The sequence below is a fragment of the Chlamydotis macqueenii genome, chromosome 2, assembly GCF_036417535.1.
Source record: "Chlamydotis macqueenii isolate bChlMac1 chromosome 2, bChlMac1.mat, whole genome shotgun sequence".
Taxonomy (NCBI): Eukaryota; Metazoa; Chordata; class Aves; order Otidiformes; family Otididae; genus Chlamydotis; species Chlamydotis macqueenii.
Genome location: NC_141557.1, coordinates 53406747 through 53426811, shown reverse-complemented (window position 1 = coordinate 53426811; position 20065 = coordinate 53406747). Strand labels below are relative to the sequence as shown.

The 20065-nt window shown below is 40.7% G+C and overlaps 1 protein-coding gene across 4 annotated transcripts in view; it reads left to right on the top strand.

Moving 5' to 3' along the window:
• The window catches only part of GOLGA4 (golgin A4), a 76811-nt gene that overhangs the window by 20581 nt on the left and 36165 nt on the right, over positions 1–20065 (top strand). For 3 of the 4 annotated variants that reach the window (XM_086743009.1, XM_086743012.1, XM_086743011.1), the window contains 8 exons: positions 260–568; positions 3475–3522; positions 3939–3995; positions 10792–10890; positions 11424–11562; positions 12976–13163; positions 14288–14371; positions 15324–15471. In XM_086743009.1, coding sequence (XP_086599135.1) covers positions 260–568; positions 3475–3522; positions 3939–3995; positions 10792–10890; positions 11424–11562; positions 12976–13163; positions 14288–14371; positions 15324–15471 — 1072 coding nt within the window. The remainder of the gene's footprint in view (positions 1–259; positions 569–3474; positions 3523–3938; positions 3996–10791; positions 10891–11423; positions 11563–12975; positions 13164–14287; positions 14372–15323; positions 15472–20065) is intronic. The other variant, XM_086743010.1, reaches the window with a different exon arrangement.

The window sequence follows — 20065 nt, the reverse complement described above, 5'->3', positions numbered from 1 at the left end:
TATATTATATTAGAAGTTTAAATCAGAGCTATAGTTTATTGTATTTAGTTTCTGTGTGAAATTACCCACATCTGGTAGTTGCATGGTTGATTTTTTCGCACAAGGAGATGATTCTTCTAAGGGAGCGGTCAATATTTGGTGTCATGCATGTGTTAGACTACAGTTGTTCCTTTGCCCAGGTCAGGTCTCTGTTTCCTGGGCTTTAGTGTCTGTCTGCTTAAGCAGTGGAGAAGTAATTACTTGCTTTGAATTCTTGCAGCTGAGTCACACACAGTCTTTTACCCAGAGGCTTCGAGTTCCCTCCATGGAGTCTTTGTTTCAAAGCCCTGTAAAAGAGTCCCTGTTCCACTCTTCTTCTAAGGAGTCCCCGGTACGAACTTCTTCAAGAGATTCATTGACTCAAGTGGACTTGGATTCAGCTGGTCCCACCTTTGATCCAGCTTCCGACATTGAAAGTGAAACAGAAGAGCCCCTGAGAAATAAAGACAGCCTCAGCAAAGAGCAGTTGCTGCAGCGGCTGCGCAGAATGGAGCGTAGTTTGGGCAGCTATAGAGGAAAATACTCAGAGGTAGGCACTGTTACTAACTTACCTGGGTGGAGAGGGGAAAAAGATGAGGCTAACAGATACTGTAGGAGTGGATAATCTTTTTGTTTTCCTGTTTGGAGCAAATGGATCAACTTACAGCTAACATGGAAGTTAAGTTATTGTTGTAGCTTATTTTTTGCCTAGACAGGCCAAATACTTTTCTGGTAATGAAATGTGGAAGTCCTTTTCTTCCCCTGTTTGTAAATAAGTCCATGCTATCAGATTAATTAGTAGCTACTCACAAAAGTAGGCCTGTGATGGTTTCTGCTGAAAGCCCATAGCAAGGCTGGACTTCAGAACAGAAGTGAGCATGGCTTGTGCTCGTATGACAGCAAATTTACTTTTCTTACAAAAATTGTTCTTGAGATACACAATGTATATTCCATATATGTGCAATGGGCAAGTGTTTTGTTTTCAATTAGTTATACTCCCTATAATTTCCCAATATTCCCTGGAAGGAATCCATTCAAGAACTATTTATTTTGCTATTTTAGTGAAAACCAATAGTATAAGTAGTTTTGCTACTCATTTTCCAAATTGTTGGGAAAAGTGAAGCTTTCCAAGCAATGGTGTTAGATTTTTCTTTTTCTTTTTTTTTTTTTTTTTTTTTTTAAAGTATGTGTCTGGTTTGCATTTAAAACTGGCCATTTGCACTGCTTTTTACAGTTCTTTAAATGTTTGCTGCCCTGAAATACAAAAATTCCTGTGTAGACTTTTGGTTATTATTCTCAAAATTCCCAGAATCTAAAAAATGCATATGACAATTACAGTTTTCAGCATATGCCTGAAAAAGCAATTGTCTTCTATTAATTCAGTAAGTGTTATCTCACATTAATTTTTCATTCTCTTCCAGATAGTATAAGGTGATATAGTTTTTTAAAGTTTACATAAACAGTGTTGCCAAAATTAAAATTCTTCAGTTTGTAGGTTTAGTTTGGGTTATTTTTTTTTGTTTTGTTTTGTTTTTTAATGTAGTCTGTCCAGGAAGTCTTAATTTTGTCTATCAAAGACTTGTGGCTTTTTTTTCTTTGTGTTTCTGTAGTTCGGTTGTAAAAAAACTGGGTTTTTTTCTGGAGCTTGGAAGAAAGTAGTTTCAATATGTAAAGACTATTTAAAATGTTAGATTTTTTTTCCCCTCACTTAAAATGGGATGCAAAATTAGCATCTCAAAAATATGATAGGGAAGACGATCAATAGTAGTTTTAGTTTTCTTTTAAGTGCAAAATAAGTATGACTTGGAAATTAAAAGTAGCTTTGAATTCTTATAAAACCTAATTTATTTTCAATAAGAATTTGAAGGTATCTTTTGACTTAAAGATTTCTGGGTTTGGATTTGTTTTCCTTTAATTTTTCAGCAGTTTTAAAACGAAATATTCTAGTTCCAAGTGCCATTATGTACTTCAGCTTTGGACAGCTTAGGCAATTGTGATCAAATTTTTAATGGAACTAAATTGTGCAGTTACTCATGAAGTCCTTTTGTCAGCTTACAATGAGAAATGTTGTCCACTTCCAGTCTTTCTTTGTCTGCTGGGTATATGCAAAGCACATGGGATGAGAACATTCAGTTTTACAGAGACCTTTTTTTCCTAGGTTTGTAATTGTATTTTTTTCATGCATACTCATGGTAAAATTTGTTTTAGTTAAGCTCTCTGGGATATATAGCCTTAAAAAATGTACATCCTTGTGGGGTAGCTGTCTGGGATGTAACTTTCTGATACAGTTGTGTTTTGACCACCTGTGTTGAAGCATGACTGTTCTTAGAGGGCTTTTCAGTGAAGGGAAAACTGCATGAATGCTGAGTAATCTCATTATTTTGTCATGTAGGCTTTTTTTTAACACATTGGAGATATTGTATAAATGGAAAAAGGAAACACTGAGAAAGTTTGTTTCTGTCAGAAGAGCTTTCTCAAGTAAAGTGAAGAGTTTGAAAATGCAGATAGTGATACAAATAAGCAAATTATTTCGATGGCTATAGAATCATAGAATGGTTAGGGTTGGAAGGGACCTTCAAAGGTCATCTAGTCCAGCCTCCCTGCAAGGAGCACGGACATCCCCAACTAGATCAGGTTGCTCAGAGCCTCATCCGGCCTGGCCTTGAACGTTTCCAGGGATGGGGCCTCCACCACCTTTCTGGGCAACCTGTTCCAGTGTTCTATAACTCGCATCATAAAAAAATTTTTCCTAATTTCTAATCTAAATCTACCCCCCTCTATTTTAAAACCATTACCTCTCATCCTATCGCAACAGGCCCTACTAAACAGCCTTTCCCCATCTTTCTTGTAGGCCCCCTTGAGGTACTGGAAGACCGCTATCAGGTCTCCCCAGAGCCTCCTCTTCTCCAGGCTGAACAGCCCCAACTCTCTCAGCCTGTCCTCATAAGAGAGGTGCTCCAGCCCTTTTATCATCTTTGTGGCCCTCCTCTGGACCTTCTCCAACTGGTCCATGTCCTTCTTGTGTTGAGGGCTCCAGAACTGGACACAGTACTCCAGGTGGGGTCTCACCAGGGCAGAGTAGAGGGGCAGAATCACCTCCCTCGACCTGCTGGCCACGCTTCTCTTGATGCAGCCCAGGATGTGGTTGGCCTTCTGGGCCGCAAGGGCGCATTGCCTGTTCATGTTAAGCTTCTCATCCACCAGCACTCCCAAGTCCTTCTCCTCAGGGCTGCTCTCAATCCATTCTCTGCCCAGGCTGTATTTGTGCCTGGGATTGCCATGACCCAGGTGCAGGACCTTGCACTTGGCCTGGTTGAACTTCATGAGGTTGGCATGGGCCCGCCTCTCCAGCCTGTCAAGGTCCCTCTGGATGAAGTGGATGCTTTATCATCCACTATCATTTTTCTGGATGAAGTGGATGCTTTATCATAATTACATGTGATTTCTGTATTTTAGCTAGTGTCTGCTTATCAAGTTATCCAGCGGGAGAAGAAGAAGCTACAGGTAAGGATTACTTTTCATCCTCTTTTACCTGAATGCTTTCCTGAATCCTAAAAGTGTAGTACAAACACAGATGTAGTTTTCAGTGCATTGTGGGTGTATGTGTGCTTACACAAATACATTGTGTCTATATATGTGTGTATGTGTATAACAAAATACCTTTTTAGCTAGGATTTGGTTTGTCAGAATAACTGAAACTATTGTACTACAGCCTTCTTTGTTGCATCAGCTGAATTCAGGTGGTAGATTGCCAACCCACAGCTGGTGGTTTATGTTATTCTTACACATCAACCTTGACTTTAAAGAGAAATACAATCACTAATTCTTCTGCTGAAATACAATTCTATGAATTTATTTGTACTTTATATATAAAGTTACATTCAATACACTAGATGTTTATTCTTCCTTTTTTTTTTAAGGGCATTCTGAGTCAAAGTCAGGATAAAGCACTTCGCAGAATTGGAGAGCTGAGAGAGGTAATTTATTTTGTTGATTGAATACTGTATACTGCACATGTAGGATCTTTCTCTGCCTAACTTTTTTTTTGTTCACTTTACAAAATATTTTCTATCGCACAGCAGCGTTTTTTTTACTGCTTGTTTTAATTTTATAATATGGGGTTATTTCTCTGGCCTGCTTCCCATTCAGCAGCTTATTTTCATACTCTAAGACAGAGCAGTTCATCGCACTGACTGAACTGCTTTTCTATTCATTATGAAATAGGTAGAAATATGTGTGGTTCTTGCAGTATGTTGGGCCCAGCAGTACATGTCTCTATGGAATTTGTTGCTCTTCTAGTATTGAGAAATACTGATGTTAGGCAAATACAAATAATAGGCAGTTTTTAATAAAGATTTTAATTACTATCAGTTAAAAATTTAGGATAAAATTTAAAAAATACTAATCTTCATCTCAATTATAATATTTACATTGTTTTTATGGATTTGTAGTACAGTTTGGTTTCAGTCATAAGATCAGGTAGGTTGTGTTATGACTATTGTCTCCTGAGGTTATAGTGAAATTAAAAGGAGAAGCTCTAATGTATTTGGTATTGATAATAAACATGTTAGGCTTAATGAAAAGACATGTACAAATTATTGGGCAGAGCAGATTAAAAGGGCACGTTTACAGAAGCCATATTGTCAAGCCCTACTGAAGCAGAATGTGAAACTGAAGCCTTGTTACTGATCCAAGAGCCAGTGCAGCATCAGATTGGGAGATGAGTGTGCAAGGACCTATCTGTCTATGCTCTTACCTTGCTTGGGAGCTGGATACCAGCTCGCTCAAAGCCACAGGCTTTCTTTATGGCTGCACTCGTATTTCTGGCATGTGCTCTGCTGAGCAGCAGCGCTGGCGTGGAGGTTGCAAGAACTATCGGACCATGGCGAGGTCCCACCTTTGCCTGAAGGCAGACTAGCTCCAGACAGTTGAGCATCTTGCCCACAAAGAGGGGCCAGGATCCATCACTTGAGGGCGAGGGACAGCGACTGCGAGCATCTGGACGTGCATGTACCCAAGGCTCATGGTCACCCACACAGGGCTGCCCGCGTGCGACCATTTGGGCACCTAGTCATTTCAAAGGAAGTCACTGACAAATTACAGGCACTATTCTTCAGCTATGCGGGCTGTAATCCAGGTAAACAGGTTTTGAATTGTGCATGCCACAGGGTAGCATTTCGGTTTGAATCTGTGCTGCTTCTGCCCCAGCAGCTGAGAGCAGCGGGCCAGAGCTCTGGGTGTGCCGTGCTCATCTGAGCTGGAGCCTCTGCCTGGGCTGTTACCCTGTCCTAAGCTAAACTGCGGTCCGTAGGTGGGGAAGACCCACAGCATTAGTGACAAAAGTGGCTTGTCAGTATTTTTTTCCAGTTCACTACAAGGTCGAATGAAGGAAGCACATTCTATATTAAGTCGGTTTCACTTCTCCTGCTTACTGGTAGTTGGTAAAGTTTGGAAGGCATATGTATACCCGAGTTAAAGCTTTAGGTTATGAAAAAGGGTTGCATGCATCCATACTTGTTTTTAACGTCTTCTGTCATAGTCTTTCTGATTCTTGTGTATATATAGAATAGAATAGAATCTTTAAGGTTGGAAAAGACCTCCAAGGTCATCAAGTCCAACTGTCAAGCTAACACCACCATGTCCACTAAACCATGTTGTTCTGGTTTTGTTTAGTGAGGGGGGGCCTAAGGTGGTAGCTTCTGTAGGAAACTGCTAGAAGTCGCTCCCCTTTGTTCAGTGGACTTGGCCGGGCCTAGGGCGGACCCGCTGCTGGCCAAGGCCAAGCCGATTGGTAGCAGAATGTTCCATGATAACGCCTCTGTGATAATGTATTTAAGAAGGGGAAAACAGGAAAAAAAAAGAGGAGGGAAGGTGGGAAGAAGCTGAGCAGGGGCAGAGAGGGGGAGGCGTGAGCCTCATGGGCCTTGCAGGCCCTCACCCTCTGGCCTCTCGCCAGGCAGCCGACTGGGCCTGGCCTGGCTGCAAGAAGTGGAGATGTGATGAGATGTGAATAAGATGTAAAAAGGATCCTGAGAGGTGTCTGCCAGCCTGTTAAGAATTTTTATTGTGAGAGGAACAGCTGCAGACGCCAAGGTCAGTGAAGAAGGAGGGGAAGGAGTAATGCGGCTCCTGGCCAAGATTCCCCTGCAGCCTGTGGTGATGACCATGGTGGAGCAGGTTGTCCCCCTGCAGCCCATGGAGGTCCATGGAGAAGTAAAGGTCCACCTGCAGCCGGTGGAGGACTCCACGCCGGGGCAGGCGGATGCCTGAAGGCAGCTGTGGCCCATGGAGGGCGCGCTGGGGCAGCTGTTCTAGAGGGACTGCACCCGTGGAAGAGATGACCCATGCCGGAGCAGTTCCACGAAGGACTGTGGCGTAGGGGTGGGACCCCACAACGGAGCAGGGGAGGAATTCGAGGAGTTCTTCCCCCAACCATGAAGCAGCGTCGTAAAACAACACGTGATGAACTGACTGCAACCCCCATTCCCTTTTCCCCGCTGTGCCGCTCGGAGGGGAAGGTAGTAGAGATAATGTTAAGCCTGGGAAGAGGGAGGGGTGGGGGGGAGGTTATCTTCCTCTCTGTCTCATTATCCTGCTGTTTGTAGTAATAAATGAATAGTTTTCTCCAAGTCGAGTCTGTTTTGCCCGTAACAGTAACTTTAAGGATTTCTCCCTGTCCTTATCTCAAACCTTGAGCCATTTTTCTTATGTGATTTCTCCCTATTCTCTCAGAGGGTGGGGGGAGTGAGAGAGAGACTGTGTAGTCTGGTCGTAGTCGGGGCTGAACTACGACACATGCCCTGAAGTGCCACGTCTACATGTTTTTTGAACACCTCCAGGGATGATGACTCCACCACTGCCTTGGGCAGCCTGTTCCAGTGACTGACCACTCTTCAGTAAAGAAGTGTTTCCTAATATCCAATCTAAACCTCCCCTGACACAACTTGAGGCCATTTCCTCTCGTCCTATCACTAGTTACTTGTAAGAGACCAATGCCCGCCTGCCTACAACCTCCTTTCAGGTAGTTGTAGAGAGCGATGAGGTCTCCCCTCAGCCTCCTCTTCTCCAGACTCAACAATCCCAGTTCCCTCAGCTGCTCCTCATCAGACCTGTGCTCTAGACCCTTCACCAGCTTTGTTGCCCTTCTTTGGACATGCTCCAGCAACTCAATATCCTTCTTGTACTGAGGGGCCCAAAACTGCACACAGTATTCGAGGTGTGGCTTCACCAGTGATTTTTAAAATATGTATGTATGTGTGTATATACATGGAATAAAATTTAATTTGTTTCTTATAAATCTTGTAACACTGAAATTCTTTTCTCTTAATTCAAAAAGTTCAAAGTGTAGTTTTTTGGCCTTTTGGAAGGGAAAGTGTTATAGATTTAGGTAAAACAGTCTTAAAAGAAAAATTACAAATAAAATGGTACGTTTCCATTGTAGAAGCCAGAATGGTACAAAATAGGTCATTCATTGATGTAATAATTTGTTGTCAGAAATTAGTTTAAAAAAATTATTTTCTTAATCATACGGTCCATTTTTCCAATGAATATGTTGAATCAGACAAGTTTCTTCTAAGAGAGCCACGTAAGAATAAACTAAGTCTCATTTGGAGCCAAGTTGTGAAATAGTCCCTGGAAATCAATATGTCTTTTGCTTACCTTAGTTAAGGTACTTGTTAAGAGTAGTTCCTCAACAGCAGTCTTCAACTAGTCTTCAGTGTTCTCCTTCTCAAGGCAAGAATCTAAAGGGAATTTGGGATCAAGAGAGTTCTATTTCTCTGTTGGTTTCAGTCAGTCTCTTTGGCACTTTTTCTTGCACTTGGAAGGAATTACTTCTAAAGCTCAGAAGCACAAGGCAGAAGTGTGATCAAGTAGCAAGTGAGAACCTGAGGCAATGGACAGTTAAAAAATGGATATATTTCTTGGGAAGAGGGAGGAATAGTTTTCCCACTGGTGCCTTCCAGCACTGTCCTGCCTGTGCATGGTTGAGCAGGATTAGCTCACACAGCTGCAGTTCTCAAAGCTGGTATCAGGGTCAGCTATGGCAGCTGTGATTCACTGTTAGAAGTTAGGGATAGCCAGCAAGAGAGCATAAAAGCAGGATTCAGAGTTGGAGGAGAGGCATGCAGGAAATATCTAGTGCCCTGTATTTTGTCTTTTGTTTGCTGTTTCATCCTTTCTTTCTGTCATCTTCTGGCTAACAGAATCTATCCGAGGGGTAATGGTTTTAAAATAGAGGGGGGTAGATTTAGATTAGAAATTAGGAAAAAATTTTTTATGATGCGAGTTATAGAACACTGGAACAGGTTGCCCAGAAAGGTGGTGGAGGCCGCATCCCTGGAAACGTTCAAGGCCAGGCCGGATGAGGCTCTGAGCAACCTGATCTAGTTGGGGATGTCCGTGCTCCTTGCAGGGGGGTTGGACTAGATGACCTTTGAAGGTCCCTTCCAACCCTAACCATTCTATGATTCTATGTTTATGGGCAGTGCTTGCTTTTATACAAGCGATCTTTGCAGAATAATGGTCAGAGAAGCATTAGTTTCCTGGGGTAAATCACTGAGAAAATATGTCTAGATGAAGTAAATACATAAATAACATCCCAAACTTGTAATTTTTTTTTATTATTATTTACAGTGCAAGCATGAAACGAGTGTGTTTCTGATTCTCTCAATAAGCAACTAGATGTGAATTAACTTAACTTTAAATACATTCATTTTCTATTAGAGCAGAAATTATTTAAAGAAATTAAAAAATTTAAACTTTAAAAGCATAGGAAGTAAATAAAAGAAACATCCCTAAGGCAATATTTTATAAGATTATGCCTATGAATACATTTAGGCAACATCTACAAGTTTCTAAAGGTGTTCATCCAAATGAGTGCAAGTAAATAGCAAGTAAAGCCATATAGCCTTCTACAGGAAGGGCCAGAAGGAGGATCCAGGGAACTACAGGCCTGTCAGCCTGGCCTCAGTGCCAGGGAAGGTTACGGAGCAGTTCATCTGGCACATGCAGGACAACCAGGGGATCAGGCCCAGTCAGAATGGGTTCATTAAGGGCAGGTCCTGCTTGACCAACCTGATCTCCTTCTATGACCAGGTGACCCACCTAGTGGATGACAGGAAGGGTGTGATCTGCCTGGACTTTAGCAAAGCCTTTGATACAGTCTCCCACAGCATTCTCCTGGAGAAGCTGGTAACTCATAGCTTGGACAGGTGTAGCCTGCAATGGGTTAAAAACTGGCTGGATGGCCAAGCCCAGAGAGTTGTTGTGGTGAAGAAAGTTAAATCCAGTTGGTGATTGGTCACAAACAGTGTTCCCCAGGGCTCAGTGCTGGGGCTGGTTCTGTTTAATATCTTTGTCATTGATCTGGATAAGGGGATTTGAGTGCTCCCTCAGTAAGCCTGCAGATGACACCAAACTGGGCTGGACTGTCAATCTGCTTGTGGGTAGGAAGTCTGTGCAGAGAGATCTGGACAGGCTGGACCAATGGGCTGAGGTGAACTGTATGAGGTTCAACAAGGCCAAGTGCTGGGTCCTGCACTTGTGTCACAACAACCTCATGCAATGCTACAGGCTTGGGCAAGAGTGGCTGGAAAGCTGCTGGGCCGAAAGGGACCTGGGGGTGCTGGTAGACAGCCAACTGAACATGAGCCAGCAGTGTGCCCAGGTGGCCTTCTGGCTTGTATCAGGAACAGTGTGGCCAGCAGGAGTAGGGAAGTGATTGTGCCCCTGTACTCAGCACTGGTGAGGCCACACCTCAAATACTGTGTGCAGTTTTGGGCCCCTCAGTACAAGAAGGACATTGAGTTGCTGGAGCGTGTCCAGAGAAGGGCAACAAAGCTGGTGAAGGGTCTAGAGAACAGGTCTGATGAGGAGCAGCTGAGGGAACTGGGATTGTTGAGTCTGGAGAAGAGGAGGCTGAGGGGAGACCTCATCGCTCTCTACAGCTACCTGAAAGGAGGTTGTAGGCAGGCGGGCATTGGTCTCTTACAAGTAACTAGTGATAGGACGAGAGGAAATGGCCTCAAGTTGTGTCAGGGGAGGTTTAGATTGGATATTAGGAAACACTTCTTTACTGAAGAGTGGTCAGTCACTGGAACAGGCTGCCCAAGGCAGTGGTAGAGTCACCACCCCTGGAGGTGTTAAAAAAATGTGTAGATGTGGCACTTCAGGGCATAGTTTAGTAGGCATGGTGGTGTTGGATTGACGGTTGAACTTGATGATCTTGGAGGTCTCTTCCAACCTTAAGAGTCTATGATTCTGTGATTCCATAATAGTTAAGTTCTTTGGCATTCTCTGTCTTTCTCATTTGAGCGGGGGGGGCGGGGAACAACTTTCTGCGCTTATAAATGGCCTTTGTCATACTAGAATGCTAGCATATTGAGCATAAGATAAATTTGCATTTCTGCTGTTTATGTTGACTTAATCTAGTTTATCAAAATGCAGTCTTCAACTCCCAAGAGAAATGTGTGCATAGAAACGGTTTTCAGAAGCAGGCTTGAAGTGACCCCTACATAAACTTATTTTAAGGAAGAAAGAATCCTTCATAATTTTGAATCAAATATAGAGTCTTACTGTTTTAATGCTGGTATTATAATGGGATGTTCTTATTTATGTTTTGTGGAGTGTTTTATAGTGAAATATATGTCCACTTTATGGTTGTATTCTGGGCTCGCAACTCTAAAGAGGGATTTTTAATATTATTTCATAATATTCTGATAACCTTTTAAATTGACATTTCAGTTTTGAGAGGCATTTATTTATGATTTTCAGGAGCTCCAGATGGATCAACAAGCTAAGAAACATCTTCAAGAGGAATTTGATGCTTCCTTAGAAGAAAAGAATCAACTTATTACTGTCCTGCAAACTCAGGTAAGATACCTTGCCCAAGAGATGCACTTTAAAACTGCTCTTGCTACTTTTTTTTTTTTAAGTTCTATATTTCTTATAATGCATGTCCATGTTTTATTATAATTACTGTGGTGTTGTAAAGTGTCTTGAGAATTATGATTGTCTAGAAATTAAGTGCATCTTTGTGGTAGAGGATACTTTTGTAAAATCTCATTCATGCTAAATGTGGTTGATCTGCACTTAAATGTCCTTTGCAATACCTTTGCAATGTCTTTGTTATCAAGAACCAAACATTAGCAGATGTTTGAGCTAAAATTGCTTTGGCACAATTTCTGAGTTTTGCTTAATTGGTCTTTGTTTCTCCACTCATAATGGTATTTTTGTTAATTAGAAACATAGTTCTGATTTTTAAAAATGCTAAAAACTTCAGACAGATTTTTCCTTTCTCTACTTGCTGGTAATCAGTCTTATTTAACTCTTTCTAGTTTTGAAGATGAAAACACGGTCTACTTAAAATCCTTGGATTTTTTTAACAAAAAGAACCTTTTGTTTAGGTATCACTGCTGAAACAGAGGTTACAGAATGGTCCGATAGACACTGAATTGCCTGATCTAAATATCCAGTCTGGACCACAAGTTCAAAGTCCAACAGAAGAAGTCATTACAGAACATACTGTGAAACTAGGAAGCAATGGTAGGTATTGTGGCTTTTTCAAGAGGACTTGAATTTTGAGGAGTAAGCCTGCTGGTTTTTATGATGGAGTAACAATACCTAGGGCTCAGCATGTGAGGATATATTTTCTAGGAGGAGACAATTGTTTTGGAAACAGTGCAGCAACTAGGGGATAGGATAACTCTTCTAAGATACTTGATATTTGAATAAGAATTAAAATCTGATCCGTCTTGCCCTTGTCAATAATGATGATAGTATTGTAACTATTGTCTGTAGGGGTTGTCACTATCCACGCTTAATATGATTAAGAGATTCTGTCCCCTGTAGGCAAGGAACCTATCCCTGGAGTTTAGGGAAGAGACTGGTTTCCAGTTTCTCATCTTTTTTTTTTGCGTTCTCAGGAAAATGTAAATGCAAAGATAAATTTTGTATTCAAGCTATTGAGTAATCTAAGTGTTCCTCTCATTGGGAGGTTGTTTGAGTTATGGGACTATCACTGTTGTGTAGATTTGATTATACTGACCAAGGGACATTATAATGCTGATACGTAGTGAAAGGGTCGTTCATTGGCATCCTTCATAGAAGGTAGAGTTCAGACAGAGGTGAAGATGCATCTTGAAATGATCTTTGTTCAGTATCTGCCATGATTTTCATATGTTAGAATACTATGAAGGGTTAGGTCAGAGATTTTCTTATCTAACATCGTGTCTTTTGTAGTACTTAGGAAATAACATAAGTACCCAGTCCCTAAAAGTCAGGGTTCAAGATGTTTCCTGTAGTGAAGTCTGCTTCTGGACTATAGTGTGTAAAACTTATAGTCATGAACTGGACCTTTGTGAATTTGTCTGATCATGTTTTCATGCCAAATACTCTTACAGCCTCCAGAGGATCTGAGCAGAACACAGAGTAAAATATTACCCAACATGCTACATATACAGGGAGGGGTACAGCTCGGAAAGATACTAAACATGGCTTTTATCCTGCTGAATGTGGTATTACCAACCTGGATATTTTAGAATTAACGTCATACCCAGCCCTGGGAAAGCAGGAATCTATCTGTGTGGTTAACACTTCAGAGATGTGATTTGCTTTGCTTTGCACTTTTTCCTGCTTGTGGATATTCTGTTAGTAGCAGCAGTCAGGTTTATAAATCATGATAACTTTTTTAATTGCATAGAAGATCTTGTTGAATAATAGTTTGGTTTTGAAGCTTGTATAGTAACTGAAGTTTTGTAAATTAATTTGAAGTGAAAGACTGTATTTGCTATTCTGTATGTGTGTAGCATGTTTCTGACAGTTATAGTAGTCACTAGGAAATTTTGCACACTTTGCACAACTTGTAGAGTTGTAAGTCGCCTGCGATGTGAATGCTGAATGGAGATCTACATTTTGGAAATTATGTGTGTATGATAATATTGGTATGTTGTCTTGTAGAAGGTGATGGAGATTCTGCTGAAATACTGGCAACTCTTAATCAGAGCGCGAAGCACCGAGAGAACTTGCTGCAACATTCTAAGGAGATGATTCGGTTACATAAGGAGCGCTGCGCTCAGTTAACCAACGAGAAAGAGACGCTTCAAGAGCAATTAGAAGAGAGGCTTCAGGAGCTGGAGAAAATGAAGGTATGGAAAATGCTGTATAACTTTATAGGTAGCTACTAAAACACAGTAAGAACTGCAGTGTTTCTACAATCTCTTAATAGTTTGTTTAATGGTCTGCCTTATCCGTGTACCTTTTTTTGGAGTTGAAGGTGCAAAACCCACCTGGAATGAACACATTGAGCAGTTACTCAAAAAGCTGTAAAGAAGGGTATGAAACCTTCCTGTATGAATAACCTTCAAAAAGATATCAGAAATAAAGTAGCTGTGGGAAGCTGGGATGAGGAAAACACTACCCTAGCACAGAAGACAGGAGGTAAAGTGAGAAAAGTGGAGCAGAGCTAAACCTTTAAGACATAGTGGAAGAAGTGTCAGTTATGTAAATGAACAGAAAAAACAGCAAGGCAGGGCAGTGGAGAGCGCAATATAGTGAAGATCATATAAGTGCAGTCCCAAGGCTAAATTAACGTTTTGCTCAGTTTTCTTTTTAAGGCAATTAATGCTGAGTGTGCAGTAAAAGAAAAATTACTAGTAGTAATGGAAACATGAAAATATAAGTATAGCTGTACTTAACTTCAGTTCTGGAGATCAGATTCTTTTCTCTGTCTCAGTCTCTAAGCATTAGCCTGGTTTGAAAGAGCTCTGAAAGACTAAAGTATTTTAGAGACCTTTACAAGAACAAGGCCAGTAATGAGCAATTGTAATGTTGCAGTGCTGAGATCCTCTTGTAAGCCGAGATGCAGGTAATAGAGATGCCTTAGGCATGTGTCTTGCCCATTTTACTATAGCAGCTCTGACATCCGTGAGGGAACCTGTGAAGGCTGAAACAAAACCTTCGGATATCTGAATTACTATGGAAGCCATGAGGCAGCCTGGCTCTGGATTTAAAAGTAATTTAAAGCTGCCTACTTTAATTTCCGTGGATTCTGTTCTGTGCTCTTCCTTCAAGGCATAGTTCAGGGTCTCATTCCTAGTTCAGGGTCTCATTCCTAGCCTGTTTCACGTTTTTAATGTAATGACAACCTTGTTGGTCATGTGCTAATCTAGGAATGATTCTTTAAAAGAGCCAAACCTAAGCTGTTTGTCTGAAGAGGGTATTTTATTACAGATGACAGTGCTTTAAACTTGTGGTTGGGATCTTTGTTTAGGACCTTCACATGGCTGAGAAGACTAAATTGATTACGCAGCTGCGTGACGCAAAGAATTTGATTGAGCAGCTAGAACAAGACAAGGTAAACAAAAATTTTCTTTAAACTCTGTGTAGTTTTTGAAGAAGAGAGTTTAAAACTCAAAATATCTGGCCTCTTGGTATTAGAAACTGTTCTTAGTTGTGTGATGTGGTTTGGTTTATGTTTTAATGAGCAAATAATTTAAGCTACTTGAGAATTTTGTTATGTAGATACTTTAAGATATTTATCTGTTAGGTTATCCTAATACTGCAATATGATGTTATTCAGGATGGAGCAATTATGCTGAATACCCTCCTCAATGCCCACTCTAAAAAAAAAAAGACAAAAAACCAAAAAACAAACCCCAGCAAAAACAAACAAAAACAACCAACAAAAAAAACCCCCCACACCCCCTCCCCAAACAAACCCCCTCAACACTAATGAAGATGAGATACAATATAAATTAATTTTAAAATTACCAATGAAGTAAAAGTAACTGTAGGTTCTTAGGAATATGAGGAATTTCTTAGTTTTTGTTCCTTAAAGTTGTTTTGTTTGTTTTTTTTTTTTTTAATCATAGTCTTGGTACTTTGAGTAACTTCTGGTGGTTTAATAAGCAACATGACTTACGCTCATTATATGTGCGTGTTCTCTAAAGAGAAGCTCGGACACTACACACGCACACACGCTTTTAGTTTTTGTTTGTTTACAGAATGTCTATTTTACAGAAAAGTATCTGTACCAGGAGGAGAAAGTTTTTTGCATGGTCCTTGGTTGCTGGAGGAGTTCTTTTCACCACCGGATAAATTTTGGCTACTCTTCAAAATAATCCCTATTCTTACCTTCTTTTTGTTAGCATTTTCTGTTTTCTTACATAGAAAAATACCATGATCTCTGTTATTGTAGTAATAGACTAAGGTTTATTCCTGACAAGAATTGTGTCCTGGCTTGAAATTATTTTAGATACACGATTTATTTATTTGCTAGCGTTTTATCACAAGGACCTTTTCCGTAGGGCATGGTAATTGCAGAGGCAAAACGACAAATGCATGAAACATTGGAAATGAAGGAGGAGGAGATAGCCCAGCTGCATGCTCGAATCAAACAAATAACTACAAGAGGCGAGGAATTAAAAGAACAGAAAGAAAAATCTGAAAAAGCTGGTAAGAAATTCTAGGGATTATTAGCTTTCACATTTGAACATGAAAAAGCTTCAGCGTGGTCTTTTTGCACTCTTTCATCAGTTGTTGTTTGGAATGGATATTAAGAAATGCTCTTTTTCCTAATGTTCTACATATCACCTCTGCTAGCATCATTACTAACTTCACTTTTGGTCAGCAGAGTTTAGGGATGTTTTTGACTGGTTTGTCTCTGTTATCAGTTCAGCTGGAGATAGGAGTGAAGTGGCTGAAGGGCACCTGTACTTTCCTGTGTATAGGAGAAAAGATTTATAGGCTTTTGTGCTGGTGTAACTTCAGTAGGGAAACTTGAATCTGTCTGTAAGTTATCATTATAATGCCACCAGTATTTTACATAAAAAACATGGCAGTGAGTGCATAAGAGCTTGGGAAGAAGTAGAAACAAGAGGATGTGTTACAACCGTAGCAAGCAGTTTCTTTCAATAAGCATTTCTGTTTTCCTTTTAGTCAAAGAGCAGTGATTATTCCTTTTGCTTCAGGCTTGGAACCTAGCAATTATGTAATTATTACACGCTGTAGTTTGCTTTTGATGGAAATTAGGATGGAAATTTAGCTTTGGAAATTTGTATTTCAGAAGTAAGTCAATCCTGCTAAAGTTGGATTTTATTGAGCTCTTGGAGAGTAGGAAGCTTTTCTTCATGATTAAAAAAAAAAAAACCCGAAGAATATTTTAACACTTATGTAGATACAAAATTATTGTCATAGTTGTTTCAAACACAGCAGTTTTTTAAACAGTAGAAACCTCTAATTATGAACTAATATCTATACGCTCTGATTAATACAGTCGTTTCCTCAGATTTGCATAGCCAGAAGCTGAAAATGTGTTACAGATGATGGTCTGGATACCTGGAAAACGTAACTATTTTAGTGAGAAGTAATTTCACTTATGAATAACATGTTGAGTACACTGCCCTTTCTAGGGGGATATTTGTGTGTTAAATGTACTTTCTTTTAAATAAAATTTTCAAGTACTTTTGGTAACTTTTATGGTGCATAAGCATCCGCTTTGCCTTTGAATGCATTTATTTTTGTACTCTGTTAAGCATGGATATATAAATGTTGGAACCCTTGGAAAATCAGTTGCTTCTAAGACAGACAAAATCATAAGGTGACCTTTATTAGGTTTTCCTATTACTTCCTGGGCTTTACGCATTCCAAAAATATTGTGATGTACAATGGAAGTGTAGTTCAATACAGTTGAACTAAATTGTTCAGGCATTTGAGAAAACCACCGTTAATATTGGGACAGCCTGCAATTACTTCTAGGTCACAACCTTTGAGTTGTGCCAGTTTTAAGAATTTGGCAGTTTCATGTATTTGAGGTCAATGTGTTTAAAGTTATGTTTCTTGGATAGTTAATGTGAGACGACTTTAAATTCTGGACCTCTTTTTTTTTGTATTGTTATTTAGTGAAGAGTTGACTTCATGGGATGTTGTACTTGTAAAAAATGTTAATTTATGTTGTGGCAGAATAAAGATAATCATAATAGTTGGCATTTACTTTCACCATGATATATTGTAGACTAAAAAGTGGTATATTTTCCCCTTTATGTTTTTAACTTGCTTAGAGTTACATGTCTGGCTTTTTTCTTTGTAATTGAGTGACTTTAGTGAAATGCTCCAGTGTTTGATTCAATGTTCATGCATTTTTGTGTATTGAAATAGTGAAAAGATAGGTGTGCTTATTTTGTGCGTATTGTGTAATCTGTAACTTGGTCTCCCCAGTTGAAGTTCATTTTTTTTGTAGTTAGAGGTACATTATGTTGAAATCTCACAGAGCATCTTGTTTTTGTGCATCCACACATGCCAATAAGTGAATCATGGTGCCTTTCCCAAGCCTTGTATGAACAGGACTGGGGTAAGGGCTCTTTTTTCTTACATCACACGTTGGGTGCTTGAAGTGGGCTCTAAAAAGTAAATTCTGTGCTTCTCAGGCACTTTTACTTGAAGTAACTGCAACTGATTTTTTTTTTTTAAATGCTTTAAATGTACATAGATTATTTACATTTTACTTCAACAAAGTTATTTATAGTATTTATAAATTTACTGGTAAACTGAAGTTTGTTTGTCCTGAGAATACTTGGCGTAAGTCCTTTCTGACTTCAGGATGCAGATTATTGGCATATTTGTATTCTGCTCAGTGAACAACAAAAGAAAAGTCTTTAGAAAGCAAATTCAGTTTGCTTTACTTTGACGTTCTGCATTGTAGGTGACATTTCTTTTGCAAGCTTTGTAAACTTACGATTTGCATCTTTCTACAGAGAAACAAAAATCTTGGACTGTGAACTTAAAATCCTGCCTAAATGCACAAATTAGCTATAGGAAATGAATTCAACCTTTATTTCTCAAACTTCTTACAAGATGCCTACTCTTAGCCTTCAGTAAGAAAACATGTAAATCCCTTCTTTGCTGTCCTGTTTAGTGCTTTCTTCACAATTTTCAGCGGCAGATGGCACTGTAGTTGAAGATAATACATCTGTGGTGCTAGGAGAGTAAGCAAGAAGTCTTCGCAGTACGAGCTGATGTTACGCTGGATATGAGAGGCGAGGCAAAGGGAACCGAGACTGGTATTTTTGAGTAGCGTATGTAAAGCAGTCGACTTTCTAGCACATGTTTTATAAAAATCAATTTTGCCACCTTGCACTTCTTAAACTCTGCTCAGGCTCTTTTTGTGTAATTTATATACTTCACAGGAAGGTTTCCCATTGGTCTGGCTTGGTCACCTGAATGGGATTTTGCAAGTCTCATCTGAGACTCTGTTGGTGTGCTTGGTACTGTTTCTGATTTGCTACTGTGTCTTTGTGAGACTTCACTTAACCAGTACCTTGGTTAAAAGACCTTCCCTCTACAGTACCTCTGCTGTTGGGGAAGAACACAGGCAGTGCCTTTACTCTTTCAATTCAGAATAGGTCTATTCAGATAAAAACACAGACTTTTATTCCAGGCTTTTATCCACAGTAGAATTAAAATCTCCTGTAGATTAAAAATAGTAATTTAAAATCATGGTATCATAGAATACTTTGAGTTGGAAGAGACCTTTAAAGGTCATCTGGTCCAGTCCCCTCCCCTGCAAGGAGTAGGGACATCTTCCAGTAGATCAGGTTGCTCAGAGCCTCATCCAACCTGGCCTTGAATGCTTCCAGGCGTGGGGCATCCACCACCTCTCTGGACAACCTGTTCCAGTGTTCTACCACCCTCATTGTAAAAAATGTCTTCTTATGTCCAGTCTGAATCTGCTTCCTTCTATTTTAAAACCATTACCTCTCGTTCTATCACAACAGGCCCTGCTAAAAAGTTTCTCCCCATCCTTCTTACAAGGCCACTTTAAGTTTTGAAAGGCCACAATAAGGTCTCCTGGAGCCTCCTCTTCTTGAGGCTGAACAGCTTCAACTCTCTCAGCCTGTCCTCTTGGGAGAGGTGCTCCAGCCCTCTAATCATCTTTGTGGGCCTCTTCTAGGGCCTCTGGACTCGCTCCAACAGGTCCTTGTCCTTCTTGTGTTGGGGGCTCCAGAACCGGACACCGTACCTGTGGGTGAGGTCTCACAAGAGCAGAGGAGCAGGATCACCTCCCTTGACCTGCTGGCCATGCTTCTTTTGATGCAGCCCAGGATACAGTTGGCTTTCTGAGCTACAAGTGCACATTGCCAAGTCCTTCTCCTCAGGGCTGCTCTTGATCCATTCTCTGCCCAGCCTGTATTTGTGCCTGGGATTGCCCCAACCCATGTGGAGTACCTTGCACTTGGCCTTGTTGAACTTCATGAGGTTGGCACGGGCCCACCTCTCCAGCCTGTCAAGGTCCCTCTGGATGGCATCCCTTCCCTCCAGCGTGTCGACCACACCACACAGCAGCTTGGTGTAATTGGCAAACTTGCTGAGGGTGCACTCTATCCCACTGTCCATGTTACTGACAAAGATGTTAAACAGGGCTGGTCCCAACAGCGACCCCTGAGGAACACCACTCATCACTAATCTCCACTTGGGCATTGAGCTGTTGGCCACAACTCTTTGGGTGCAGCCATCCAGTCAATTCCTTATCCACCAAGTGGTCCATCAATCAAGTCCATGTCTCTCCAGTTTAGAGAGAAGGATGTCATGTGGGACAGTGTCAGATGCTTTGCACGAGTCCAGGTAGATGATGTCAGCTGGTCGTCCCTTATCCACCAAGGCTGTAACGCCATTGTAGAAGGCCCTCAAATTTGTCCAGCGCAATTTGCCGCTAGTGAAGTTATGCTGGCTGTCACCAGTCACCTCCTTATATTCCATGTGCCTTAGAATAGTTTCCAGGAGAATCTGCTCCATGGTCTTGCCAGGCACAGAGGTGAAACTGACTGGCTAGTAGTTCCCTGGGTCTTCCTTGTTTCCCTTTTTTAAAAATCGGAGTTATGTTGCCCCTCTTCCAGTCAGTGGGGACCTCACCAGACTGCCATAACTTCTCAAATACGATGTGGACAGTGGCTTGGCCACTTCATCTGTCATTTCTCTCAGGATCTGCCGATGCATGTCATTGGGTCCCATGGACTTGTGCACCTTCAGGTTCCTTAGATGGTCTTGAACCTTC